The sequence below is a fragment of the Letharia columbiana genome (assembly GCF_014066305.1).
Source record: "Letharia columbiana isolate WasteWater2 chromosome Unknown Sc0000063_s0, whole genome shotgun sequence".
Taxonomy (NCBI): domain Eukaryota; kingdom Fungi; phylum Ascomycota; class Lecanoromycetes; order Lecanorales; family Parmeliaceae; genus Letharia; species Letharia columbiana.
The window spans coordinates 196,761-210,285 of NW_023501107.1; the positions used below are offsets into that span (position 1 = coordinate 196,761).

The following is a 13,525-nucleotide window of genomic DNA, read 5'->3' on the forward strand; positions in this document are numbered from 1 at the left end:
CATAGTGTTTCATTAAGTCATGATATGATAGTGTTGATTTCAATACCTTGATGATAGAAATTCGACGGAAGTCCTGTTCAAAATTCCGAAGCGTCCTTCAAGGTAGATACGAGTAACCCGAAGGGGCTTAGCACCTTTGAAGGGACTAGCAGACCGTGTTAAAATCCTCTAACAAAAGGATACCCATCACGACGCCGACACCGGTGCTTGTGTTCTACATGTGCGCCGATCAACACCTTTCGTAGAGTATCATCGATGTCCTTTGCAAATTCAGCCTGCTGAGTCCTTTTCTTCTCTGCTCCACAATCCTCTCCGGGATCTTATCAGTTACTGCAAGTCCTTTCTCCTCGGTTGGAAGGTGCTTTCTGAAGCTTTGGGCATGCTAGCTATGTGTAGTGTAGCTTTTTGGCTTCGGAGGGGTATCTTATTTGACGAAGTCTTTCTCCATAAAAAATCCACATCCTTCTACCAGAATTCGTTACTCCCCCTTACCCACCCTACCCACTCGACTTCCTCTACGTATGGGCGATGTTGATCATGGCACTCCTCACGGATAGAACACTATTCAAAAGTGTGCTGCGGATCCAGGAAGAGCCCAGATCTGCAATGGGATTTCCCAGTTGCTGCAGGGACTTGACTGATCACCTCATCGTGCTTGAAAATCCCCAATGAGTTCTTACCCGTGCTTACGGCGCTGTTGCCTAATCCTTCGATACGGAGTGCACGTATTTGCGGGAGCCCACGTTGTTTTTACGACATCCCTCTTTCCTTGACCTCGTCTTTGATACTTGAGAGGAAAAGGATAGACACGATGACGATCTAAAAGATGAACAAATTGACTCTAGAGTACTAGATTTAATACATGTACAACCTGTGTTCAATCTCAGCTCTAACACCAAACACAAAGCCTTCATATCTACACCCCGCCGTACCTCAGCAATTCCGAACGACAATGTCACACTCGCTTTATACACATTATCCACACACTCCCTGGAATCCCACTGCGAAGGTAAAGAGATCCGAATTCTCGACCTACCTAGCCGGACATCAACCCTCTTCTCGAATGAGTCCAAAAATAAGGACGTCGCTTGGCTGCAGAATGAGCAGGTACTATATGGCTCAGAGAGGGTGAAAGGGGGATGACGGAGGTGTGGTGTGGCGTTGCTGTTGGGGAGAAGAAGTAGGCCTTCAATCCTCTAAAAGCTCTTTCGTCTAGATTTCCGAATCAAACGCTCGAATTACCAATGCGCATCTACTAACCACAATCGATGGCCCAGCTTTCAATCTGAGAACGAAAAGGCTCTCCAACAAGTCTTTCGCGGTTGCTGTTACCGGGCAAGCTTCGCCAGATGAAACGTTCTTTGATCCGGAGACGCCGAGAAGCCTCGGTCGTCAGCTAGAGAGTATGACAGACTGCCCGTTCGAATCTGGGACCGCTACGTTACGGCAGAAAAGAACCCCATCTCACAAGGCTCAAGAAGCATGGAAATCGCTATGGCGTTTCATCCATTGGCTTTGTCAACGCTCTCCACGGTACAGGCACAGAAGGGGGAGGGGTGATGTCGTTACGACTGGATCAAGGTATCACTAGTGTCCGTCACTAAACAGTAACTTATACTAGTTGTAGGCTTGAAAGCGTACGACCGCTTTCCCACACACATCAGGCACCACAGGGTTGGAACATCCAAATCCAGACCCGTTCTACGGCGAAGACTTCGATCTCTCGGCCATCGGAATCCTTTTCACCGCCATTGACCCGGCCGCTAATCAGGCCCTCATTCTGAAAACGAGCTCTACTGCATCCCTGTTCATACATACACCAAACATCCCGCATCGCCGCCTCACAAGGTCTCCATACCAAACTACGACGGCACCGCTTCATCGCCAACATTCTCACCGGATGGCAAATCCGCCGCGTTCCTTCGAACCGAAGAGCCCGGCGGCGACTTCGATCGACCGCGCATCTTCCTCATTCGTGACACCGACGACGTAGAAGACATCACTGAGATCACTACTTCCGAATCCTGGGACTTGCAGCCCCTGTCCCTGACCTTCAGCAGCGACGCCGAAACCCTCCACCTCACCGTTGAAGACGGCGGCAGAAGGAAACTCTTCCAGATCCCCGTCCCCCCCCACCTCCGACAAACGATAAGAAGAAGAAGAAGCGACCTTGGCCGCCACTCCATCACCCCTCACAACCTGGGGTAGCGTTTCCTCCGTCCACGCCGTCTCCCCCGCTCTTCTCCTCCTCACCTTGTCCAGCCTGACCTCAAGCAGCGTCTTCATCACCGCGAACCCCCGCACCGGAATCGCGCACGAACTCTCCCGCCACACCGACTACAGCTCCTCGCACTTCGCGCAGCGCTACCCTCAAGTCTCCGACATCCAATTCCCCGGCGCAGGCCCCTACGACGTCCACGCCTTCGTCGTGAAACCCTCTTCCTTGTCCGCGGACGACAAAATGCAGACGGGGAAGAAGAAGAAGAAGAAAAGATACCCCCTCCTCTTCCGGATTCACGGCGGACCCCAGGACTCCTTCCTCGACGAACGGAGCACGCGCCGGAACCCGGCCGTCTTCGCCGAGTCGCGGCTACGTCGTCGTCCTCCCGTACCCGACCGGCTCCACGGGCTTCGGGCAGGACTCCGTCGACGGCGTCAAAAACGCCCGGACCGCGACCTCGTCCGGTGCTTCGACCACGTCCGGGCGACGCTGGACTACGCGGACACGGACCGCGCCATCGCCACGGGCTACAGCTACGGCGGATACACGATGAACTGGATCGCGCGGCGGTCCAGAGCGCTCGTCCGCCACGACGGCATCTTCGGCCTCACGACCCTGCTCTCCTCGAACGGGACCGGCCGCCTCGCGCCCCACTGCGCCGGCGCCCTGTGGGAGCGGACCGGGACCCCTCGCGGCGCACGGCCGGGTGGACGACGCCGACGCTGGTCATTCACGGCGCCCGGGCCGATCACGGAGGGCCTGGCGGCGTTGCGGGCGGGGTGGGGTTCGAGGTTTCTGAGTTGAGGGGACGAGGGGCTTTGGGTGTTGGGTCGGGAGGGTGGTTGGAGGTGGTATGGGGCGGTGCTGGGTTGGTGTGATAAGCACCGCTGTGTGGAAGGAGGGGGGGGCGGCGGAAGGTTGTGGAGTTGGGGAATCCTTTTGTGAGTGGATAGATACTTAGGGGTGCTGAGAGGATATCGGCTCTGGTACTATATGTTCACAGTAAGTAGCCTTAGCTCCTGGAGAAAAAACATTGTCCACCGACCGAAATACATGGGATGATCATCCGAGAGGAGCAGCCCGTGAGTCCAACCTCTTCACACATTCCATTCATGTGGATAGATAGAACGCTGTTTGTATACCCTTCGCATCGTCCCGTTTTTTATCTTTCTAGCCCCCTTCCCCATTTCCTACCTTTCCTACCTTTCTAGCCCCTTCCCCTTCCCCATTTCCTACCTTTCTAGCCCCCTTCCCCATTTCCTACCTTTCTCCCCCTTCCCCATTTCCTACCTTTCCCCCCTCCCCCCTTCCCCCTTTCCCCCTTCCCCCATTTCCTACCTTTCTTCCCCCCCCTTTCCCATTTCCTACCTTTCCTACCTTTCTAGCCTCCTTCCCCATTTCCTACCTTCCCCATTTCCCCCTTCCCCATTTCCTACCTTTCCAGCCCTTCCCCATTTCTTACCTTTCTAGCCCCTTTCCCCATCCTACGTTTCCCCCCTTCCCCATTTCCTATCTTTCTAGCCCCTCCCATGGTCCCATTTCCTACCCCCTTGCCCCTTCCCCTCCCCCAGCAAAGTCTTCACATCCTCAAACACGCACCTACGCGGCAAAGTCTTCATATCCTCAGACACGCAAAGTCTTCACAACCTCGAACACGCAAAGTCTTCACATCCTCAAACACGCACCTACGCGCGTGGCAACACCGGTCTCGGGTCTTGTCAGTCGCCACGCGGACGGAAGGGGGCGTGGGTGATTTTAAGTCATGGGTTGAGGATGGATGGGTGGATGGATGGATGGATGGGGATGGGGAGGAGGGATGGCTTCGATAGCTGTGTAGTGGATGGATGGTGGATGGATGGATGGGATGGGTGGGAGGGATGGGATGGCTTCGATAGCTGTATGGATGGATGGATGGATGGATGGTGGATGGAGGATGGATGATGGATGGGGATGAATGGTGCAGGTAGGGATGTTTCTGGGGGAGAGGGGAGAGGGGGAGAGGGAGAGAGGGAGAGAGGGAGAGAGGGAGAGAGGGAAGAGGGGAGAGGGAGGAGAGGGAGAGAGGGGAGAGGGGGAGAGGGGAGAGAGACAGAGATCAATCGCTGCGTACCTACTACCTAACCCCATGAATCTGTTTCTCGGCCACCTGAACGTACCGTAGACTAGCCGACAGTGTCAGAGCCGAGAGTCTCGATGGGAACTGCGACAGTGACATTTCAAGGACTTGAATATTTTTCGTGTCGGGGTGTTTCATGGCCAGTGAGGTCGTCACTGCGGGCGCCGGCTTGCTGGGTTTGAAACAGATGGGTAGAGCGAGTCTGGGGGGGTAATGATGAGAAGGTGAGGTAAGGGAAGTCACTGCCTCACTGCCTCAAAATTTTGTGAATTTAGAACCACGGTGGTAATGTTAACTTATTCACTGCCTCATTCATGATGATCTGTCATGTGAGCTGTCTATGGTGTCGCCGCCGTGACATCTCTAGAATTTTATCTGAGGCAGTGAAGTCCCGTGGTGGATTCACATTTTTTGGAAGAAAGGGAGGGAGGGTTTCGGGACCGGATGAGCTCCGGTGGCACGGCCGCAGCCCATTCACTACTTGGTAATGATCTGTTATATGAATAATCCTCGATATTGCCGCCGTGACTGTCTTGAATTGTATCCGAGGCAGTGCAGCCGCGTGGTGAAGTCGCTTTTCAGGTAGGTATTCACATGTCTTGGAAGAAGGGCAGGATGGAGGGAGGGTTTCGGGACCGGAGGAGCTCCGGTGGCACAGCCGCTATGCGAGCGATCAATACCTTCCCCCAAGCTCACCACCGCACGGACAGCCAATCAGTATAACGACTGCTGCAGTCTATTATTATTATTCTGAAATATCACAAAACAAGATGATCGCGACCACCCATCTCCGTTTTCCTTACTCGATGCGGGACGAGGCAGTTCATTGAGTTCCCGGCGCCGGCCAGAATTTGTTACCGGCGCATTTTCAATCACAGCTAGACGCAAGATCGAGTCTTTTCCCATTTCTGAGACAGGGTTTGAAACCAAAGCATGCAGAGTGAGCGCCTCTGCGGTCTGCGGTCTGCAGCTCTCCGTCCATGTGCGTCTGACGTGAGGACGATTTGTTGATGTGAGAGGTTGTGAAAAGAAGAAGCATTTCGGAGCCGCCCCCCCTCGAGTGCGCAGTCGTCTCGCATGCAGACGGCAGGATGCAGGTGCCGAGTAGACGGAGGCAGAGCTGTGACTGTCTGGATTCCGGAAGCTTTGCGATAGGTTCGTCACACACCTTAACTTTTAACGTCTCTCGTTACTACCTTTAAAGGTCTTTCCTCCTTCCGATTGGCGGAGACATTTAGTTTGTATTAGGTTGCTGGTACAATGGTGTTGCGGTGCTTCTTATTTTCTCCTTCAGGCAAAGTCGGCGCTATGTGGGACTGGGTTTCCATTTCGGCGGAAAAATGAGCGAAGCTAGGCCAGGCTAATCGCTGATCATTACCAAATGATTGTCATTGTGAGCCTGAAAATTCTATTTTTATTAAAAATGTGGAAGTCGCGTGATTTCATTACCAAATGATTGTCATTGTGAGCATTTGAGCCTCATGAATCTTGCGCCAATCGCTATCTCTGCCGCTAAAAAGGATACTATCTTAGTGTATGTCTGCCTACCCGTGCTACCTATCGATAGGTACCCAGTTCATACCCCTAGCAAGAAATCTATTTAGGGAGCATGGGAAAGGTAATCTTCGTCATCGCGCCGACTGGGGCCGAGGTGTTTGGGTAGCTTACATGTAAGATAGGGAGCTGTACATGCAGCAGGATTTAGTGAATACCTATATAGAATACATCAATGCTTCATAATTAAATATTGTAACAATGAAATACTCGCCTCAATCAATCATGAGGGTATTGAGGATTCAATTGTGGATGAGAGATTCATGGTGGGGAGGAAGCTAAGCTAAGCAGCAGAGGGCGGGGTGGCAAACTAAAGATCCCTGCCACCAAAGCGCATGTCCAGCCCCCTAGCCCCTCCCGCCCCACCTTTTTCGTATTATTATTTTCACTCTAAACACACAATCCACCACTGACCAATACCAACCCCCCCCTCCACCCCCCCCCCCGCCGCGTAATTCACAGTGTCATCGACTTCTACAATTGGATAAGTACCTGCACCCACCTCCCAAAGCTACAATTTTCCTTCTTTCTTAATTACTTCTGCTTCTTTCTAATCCATCACCATCATCATCATCCACAACATCTAATTCTTTGCATCATCCACCATACTCCAGTACATATTCTCACATCTCATACATTCGCTGCAAATTTACACTCGCTACATAGCTACATAGCTACATAGCTAAGCTAACAAGACTCATTCGCTACCTTGCCTTTGCTTGCATAGCCTAATACTCCCCCCAAACCTCACACTCACAAAAAGCTATCGCCATCATCATCTCCCATCATCCTCTTCACCTCTTCAAAAAACTACAATCACCATGAAGTCCTTCACCGCCATCACCCTGCTCGCCGTCCTGGCCTCCACCGTCTCCGCTCAAGGTTCCAGTGGCTGCGATGAAAATTACTCCGGCACCTTCGAGATCGCTCCCTACAACATCACCCAAACCATTCCCTCCCAAGGCGAAACCGTCTGCACCACCAACCCCATCGTCACCCTCAAAAATGGTGTCCTCACCGATCAGGAAGGCCGGACCGGTGAAGTCGTCGCCAACCACCAGTTCCAATTCGACAAACCAGTCCAAGGGCCCACCACCTCGGGCTTCTCCGTCTGCACCAACGGATCCCTGGCGCTGAATGGCAATGCTCTCTTCTTTGGCTGTCTGAGTGGCACCTTTTCAAACCTGTATGATATCAGCATCGGTGCGCAGTGTCATCAGATCTACATCGTCACCTTCCCGTGCCAGGGCTCCGGCGCTACTCCCATTGCCAGCACACCTGGAACCACCTCAACGACCTCGTCTACTTCCAGCACCTCAAGTAGCACAAGCACCAGCACCACCTCAACTTTCTCTACCTCCACCACACCACTACCAGTGGCACCACCAGCGACCTCCACTACCGTCACGCCTGCTCCCTTCCCAGTCGGTAACTCCACCACAGTTCCGGCTACCGCTTCCATGGCATCAACTGCATCCTCCTCATCCTCCTCCTCCTCCTCCTCCTCCACCTCTTCGACCTCTTCGACCACTGCACCAGCTACCACCTTCAAGGGTGCTGCAAGCACCGTCATTGTGGGTGGCAAGGTTATCGCAGTGGTTGCTGGTATCGCTGCATTCGCTCTGTTCTGAGTTGCCCACAGCCACAGCAGCCATGCAGCAGCGTTCGGAGGAGACGAGATCAAGCGACAGAGGGACACACGACAGGATGGCGACGCGGCGGAACGAAGGCACAAGAGCATGGTCAGCATTTACACCACGGAGTTTTGATTTTGCCGAAAAAGAGGAGACATCGGCAGCATAATGGCGGAATCCCTGTCTTGAAATATCACGCGATGCATACGGTTCCAATGCGGTCACGATTGAACATCCAAAAAAGTCTGCATCTAGGCTCCGCGCCTACCTGACCTAATCCATAATCTCTACTGTCCATAGTCGAATGATCATTAGCGAGCATCAAATCAAAGTTATCTAACTTCACTTCAAACTCTCCATCCCTTTTTCCCAAACATACTCGTAGTTCAATCACAAGTCTCCCTCTTATACATTCTAATCAACAATAGTTTCTACAAACACCCTCATCCTCATCCTCATCCCAGACCGGACGGAACATGCTCCTTCCCGTCCTCATCCTCATCCCCGAACGCAACATGCTCCTTCCCATCCTCATCCCAGACAGACCGACCGGACGGAACACACTCGCTCGCTCCCTCATACCATCCTCCCACCTTCGCCAGCTCCCACATACGGTTGCGAAATCATGCTGCAGCGCCATAGTGTGTTGTAGCTACCCCTCACGGAGGCAATGACAATATGGCACTAGCGTGGCTTTACATGGTATATTAGTAACCTACACACCACTCCATAGCTAATTAATCCTTCAACCTCTCATCCATTTCAACACTTACTATCCTCCCATCCTCCCACCTTGGCCAGCTCTCACTTCCCATCCTCCCATCCTCCCCTTGCCAGCTCCCTCATACCATCCTCCCATCATCCCACCTTCGCCATCCTCCCTCCTCCCATCCTCCCATCCTCCCACCTTCGCCAGCTCCCACATCCCATCCTCTTATATACCATCCTCCCATCCTCCCACCTTGGCCAGCTCTCTCCTCCCATCCTCCCACCTTCGCCAGCTCTTACATCCCATCCTCCTTCCCATCCTCCCACCTTGGCCAGCTCCCTCATCCCATTCTCCCACATACCGTCCTCCATCCTCCCTCCACATCCCATCCTCCCATCCCCACTCACCCTCCTCCCTCTCTCTCTCCCTCCCTTCACCCTCCCCCCTTCTCTCCTCCCTCCTCCCTCCTCCACCTCCCTCCCATCCTCCCATCCTCCCACCTTCGCCAGCTTCCATACCATCCTCCCTCCTCCGCGCACTCACCCACCCCGCTCACTCGCTCACGCACCCGGCACCACTCGAACGCGGCACACCACTCGAACGGCATTACATCTCACACGAATTCCCTTCCTCTTCCCAAACCATCCGCATCCGCATCCGCATCCGCATCGGTATTCTCGCTCGCCTCCATTTTCTGCAATATAGTCTTCTTCTTCTTCGTTTTCTTCTTCGTTTTTTTTCTTCTTTTTTCTCTTTTTTCTTCTTCGTTTTTCCTTCGATTTTTCTTCGTCTTTTCTTCGTCTCTTTCTTCTTCTGCTTCTTCTTCTTCGTCTTCTTCTTCTTCTTCGTCTTCTTCTTCTGCTTCTTTCTTCTTCTTCTTCTTCTTCTTCTTCTTCTTCTTCTTCTTCTTCTTTCTTCTTTTACTTCTTTTCTTCTTTTCTTCTTTTCTTCTTCTTCTTCTTCTTCTTCTTCTTCTTCTTCTTCTTTTTCCTTCTTTTTTCTTCGTCTCCTTTTTCTGCGTCTTCTGCGTTTTCTACGTCTTCTTCTTCTTCGTTTTTTCTTCTCTTTTACTTCTTCTTCGTCTTCTTCTTCTTCTTCTTCTTCTTCTTCTTCTTCTTCTTCTTCTTCGTCTTCTTCTTCTTCTTCTTCTTCTTCCTACCCAGCCCCTCCCTACCTACGGACTGCACCTCGGTTCGGTTCTACGTCTCGTGCACATCGCACTCGTTGAGGTCAGTTTGGAGGAGGAGGAAGGGGGTGGGGGGAAGGTGCTCAGGCCCTCGGAAATATTCATTCATTCATGAGTCGGTGGTGGATGGATGGGAAGGGGGGAGGGAGGGAAGGAGGGAGGGGGGAGGGGAAAGGGAAGGGAGGGGATGAGTTGGAGGTGTGGGGTTGATTATTTTTTTGGAATTGGAGGGATGGGTTGGAGGGGGGGGGGAAGGGGGTAAATTGATTGATTGATTGATTGAACGAGATTTCGGATATGTACGCTTATTTTAGGACCAACCGTGTATGTAGAGCATGCCGAGCCAGGAGGCCTAGATGGTAGTTGGTTGGTACAAGTATGATCGCGCTCCAATTCCAAGCATCCTGATTATCATCGTTGGGGCATACGCACCACCACCGTTCTCTTTTACGCCGGGCTCGATCTCTGGATCTTTTGTTATTCGTTGAAGAAAGGGTCGGTGATGTGTATAAGTCTATCTATTACTGCCGCTTTTGCATTGCTGGGATTCTCTCTTCTTTTGGCGTGGATGGATTGTTACGGGAAAGAGAAAGGAGGGAAATAAAGAGAAGAAGACAACAAGATGGATTTTTTTTTCTTCATGCCAGGTTCTTCGCCAACCGAGGCCGATTCGGAAACCTGAGACCGGTTCCAACATCCCAGTCATCGCAGCTGGTGTGTAACCTTCCTCGACGGCCTCAAGCTTTGCTACGAGTTGGTTGTTATGGTGAAAGCCACATTCGTTCTGTAGGACCGCTGGTAGCGAGCGCAAAGACTCAAAACGGTATCTCGCTACCGTTGCGATTTCTTCCACGATCCTTGCTCATACCTTCAAACGCACCGTCTTCGAACGAGCCGCCTCCTGTGATCAGCGCTCGCGCGACCGGTCTTTGGCCACACGCCCGGCCGCCTCGAGGATATTCTTCTCGAACCCTCCGTGCCGTTTGAACACATATGGCGGCATTTGACCCTGAGATGCGGACAACCAGCCGGAAGGACATGAAACGCATTCTTCAATGGCGGAGCGGCTGTCGAACGTTAGAATGTCGATGCCTGATGTGCATCGGTTGAAAAGGTCGGCGTTCAGAGCTCTGTTGGTAGAAAGGTTGGTGCAGGTCAGCGACTCATCGAGACTAGGCACTTGATGTTTTTCCGAAGACACTGCGCTTACCGACGACGCATGCTTTAGCGTGGCACAAAGGTCAATGCTATTTCCCATATACCCAGCGATAAGGAGGGTTCCACAGTCACAGCCAGCTTCGAAGGCGACTCCAGTGCCACTGGTAATCCGCTCGCCGGTGCAATGTCCGCGAACACCTACTTGGCCCAGCAAAAAGCAGCATTGCAGCCCCTTCCTATCACCGGCTGTCGCGCAACCCTGACATTCCCGGCGGATATCGCTGCACGAAAAGTAGTCGCTGAACCGCACGGCCAGGTCAACTTTCAATCCGGCCCGAGTGTGTGCTTTCGTCCTAAGCGAGTATGCATGCAATATCCCTCTCGGAGGCAAATACGTTGACGAGCGACGATACAGACCGCTCATGCTATACCGGACCGCGAGCGGGCCGGAGACGTGGCGGTGGTGGCCGACGACGATTTTTTCGGCGAGAAGGCAGCGATTTCGTTGACACACGCAGCGTGGAACGAGAACGGCGAGCTCCTTTTTCGTTCGGCTCGCCTGAGGATGCGGTCATCTGGTCCGAGAGGCTTTCTCAATGGCCGAGTGTTGGATGGGGACAACAAGCAGGGGGTGTGACTTTTGGCCGGGGGCCGCTGCGCATCCGATGACTTGTCGTAAGCAATATACGAGTCTACACGATATCGACTGTTTCCTCCTCTTTGTTGCATCTTTCTTTCTTTCTTTCCATAACACCGACCAAGATATTTTCGACAGAGCGCGGGTAAGGTCTTGATAACGCTATACACGACGCCGCTTACTAAGACCGCGCTCTTGAATGAATACTGCGAGAAAGGGCAAATCTGTTCTCGCGCGTCGTACGAGGCCGAAGTTGTCGCCGGGGCCGTCTTCTCTTCAGGTCAGGAATTCCGTCCTGTAGCACGACTGGGACGAACCCGCCGCTATTCCAACACGGAGCCGCCCCGTTGCGGAAGTGGACGGTCTGCATCTCACCGCATCGGTGGGCGTGAGTAGTTAGTAGTATTAGATTCCGGATCGTGAGCCATTGAGGAAGGATGGAGGAATGGATTGGGGGTGGAGTTGCTGGGGTAGTTGAGACTGTCGGTGGTGTTGTGTTTCCTTTTTTTGCTCCTCTAGCCGGTTTGATGCAGAAGCAATGTAAAGGCTGAAAACATCTCCATCGTTTCGCAAGCGGAATGGCTTCCCACGCCCACCGTCGTCCGGCCTCAGGCTTCTTGCTCACCTCCCCCTCTGTCTCAAACCCTGACTCATTTCGCAACTGCACACTGTGCCAAGTGTCCGATTAGCACGGACAGACAGACAGACAGTTGATAGACTGAACTGAATCCGATCCGATCAATATCGGGCAAAGTCGTAACACAACTACACATGGTATGAAACCCCGCGACCCCAATCAATCAGCGGGTTCTTTCTTGCTCTCTCTTTAAGGCGTCTCCCTCGAGCAAAGAACTCTCTCTCTCTCTCTCTCTGCTTCATCCATTCACTCGTTCATTCTCTCACCTCCCGCCTAAGGCCAGCGCGTGATGCCGCTCAAAATATATTAGTAGATAGGTAGATGGATTGTAGAGGCTCCCGTCGCGGATGGGAGGAAGAAGGAGAGTGAGTGGGATGTAGAAGGGTTATTAGGAAGAAGGGGGGTATGTATGGAAGATTGCAGAGGCGGGACATGATAGCGAGGCCTGTGAGGGAGGGAGGGTATGTGTGTAGGTGAAGAGGTAGGGAGCTAAGTGAGTGAGTGAGTAAGTAAGTAAGTAAGTAAGTAAGTAAGTAAGTAAGTAAGTAAGTAAGTAAGTAAGTAAGTAAACAAGTGAGTGAATAGGTAAGTAAGTATGCCATCGCATGCTGGGCAAAAAGCAGACTCACTTGTACTCGCGCGACGACGCTCAGATCCCCAGACCCGTCAACCGTGGCAACATCCCCGGTCCTCGGCCATCCATCCCTCGCGAATGGCTTTTCGATCGCTTTGGGGTTTCGCCAGTAGCCCTTGGCAACATTCGGACCGCGGATACATGGCTCCCCCGTCGGTTCCACGGGGGACCTCCTCTTCTCCGTTGGTGTTGACAACCTTAGCTTCGATATTAGAAATCAGCAACATTTCGCCGTTCTTGTTGTCTATGCTCCGGATGGCTACTCCGCCTCCGAGCCTTGGGAATGTTAGCTCGGCTTGGGATTGGGGTGGGGCAAGCGTACTCCGTCATTCCATAGCTTTGAGAAGCAACCAAAGTCTTTCCAAGCTTCTTACTCCACATTTCGGTGAACTCGGTGCACTGTCCATAGTCGATGGGGGAGCCAATTAGCACCACGAATCTGAGGGAGGAGATCTCTTCAAGCCTCTCCCTCATCTCAGGTCTCCTGTTCATTGCGACGAGGAAGCTTGGGATGATGAGAAGACTTGTGACTTTGAGATCCGAGATGTTCCTGACCACCGACGAAGAAATCACTGTTATTCGCTATGAAGATGGGCAGATTCTGGAAAGGGTGGTTGATACATGCTCTAGATTGTTAGACCGCTTGCGATATCGACATGTGGCAGAGAGGTGCCGATGCACCTTCATGGTTTAGAGTTCCGTGTGGCAGGACTGCGTTGCTGGCAGAGACTGTAGAATGGATGCGATGAGTTGATAGTGCGAGAGTTCCACTCCCTTGGGGAAGCCAGTACTGCCGGAAGAATCAATGGGCGAAGCCGTCCTCATTGCAGCGTCCTTAGAGTTCTGAATTTCTCCGTGTGCGGGGACGTTGAGATGGATTGCCGTCCGGACGCAGAGCACGAGTGTGAAAATGCAGATGCGAAGTGAGCTCTGTCTACAGCGGTTTTTGGATTAGGGAACCTGAATGGATATTGTAGAGGTCCACAGAACAGTAAGACTTGGAATGGGTGCTGCGTGTGCGAATTGAAGGAAGGGAGGG

General features: G+C 52.5%; 3 protein-coding genes across 3 annotated transcripts; all 3 read left to right on the forward strand.

Annotated features, from left to right (window-relative positions):
- Positions 1–24: 24 nt before the first annotated feature.
- Positions 25–3,025, forward strand: HO173_011559 (uncharacterized protein; the record flags this gene model as incomplete). The annotated part of the gene is made up of 3 exons (XM_037313439.1): positions 25–30; positions 1,792–2,204; positions 2,278–3,025. The coding sequence occupies 3 exons, from the start codon at positions 25–27 to the stop codon at positions 3,023–3,025; spliced, it is 1,167 nt and encodes a 388-aa protein (XP_037159711.1).
- Positions 3,026–6,712: 3,687 nt separating this feature from the next.
- On the forward strand, positions 6,713–7,522 carry HO173_011560 (uncharacterized protein; the record flags this gene model as incomplete). The annotated part of the gene is made up of 1 exon (XM_037313440.1): positions 6,713–7,522. One exon carries the CDS (start codon positions 6,713–6,715, stop codon positions 7,520–7,522), a length of 810 nt encoding a protein of 269 aa, XP_037159712.1.
- Positions 7,523–10,475: 2,953 nt separating this feature from the next.
- Positions 10,476–11,215, forward strand: HO173_011561 (uncharacterized protein; the record flags this gene model as incomplete). The annotated part of the gene is made up of 3 exons (XM_037313441.1): positions 10,476–10,574; positions 10,649–10,939; positions 10,994–11,215. The coding sequence occupies 3 exons, from the start codon at positions 10,476–10,478 to the stop codon at positions 11,213–11,215; spliced, it is 612 nt and encodes a 203-aa protein (XP_037159713.1).
- Positions 11,216–13,525: the final 2,310 nt, after the last annotated feature.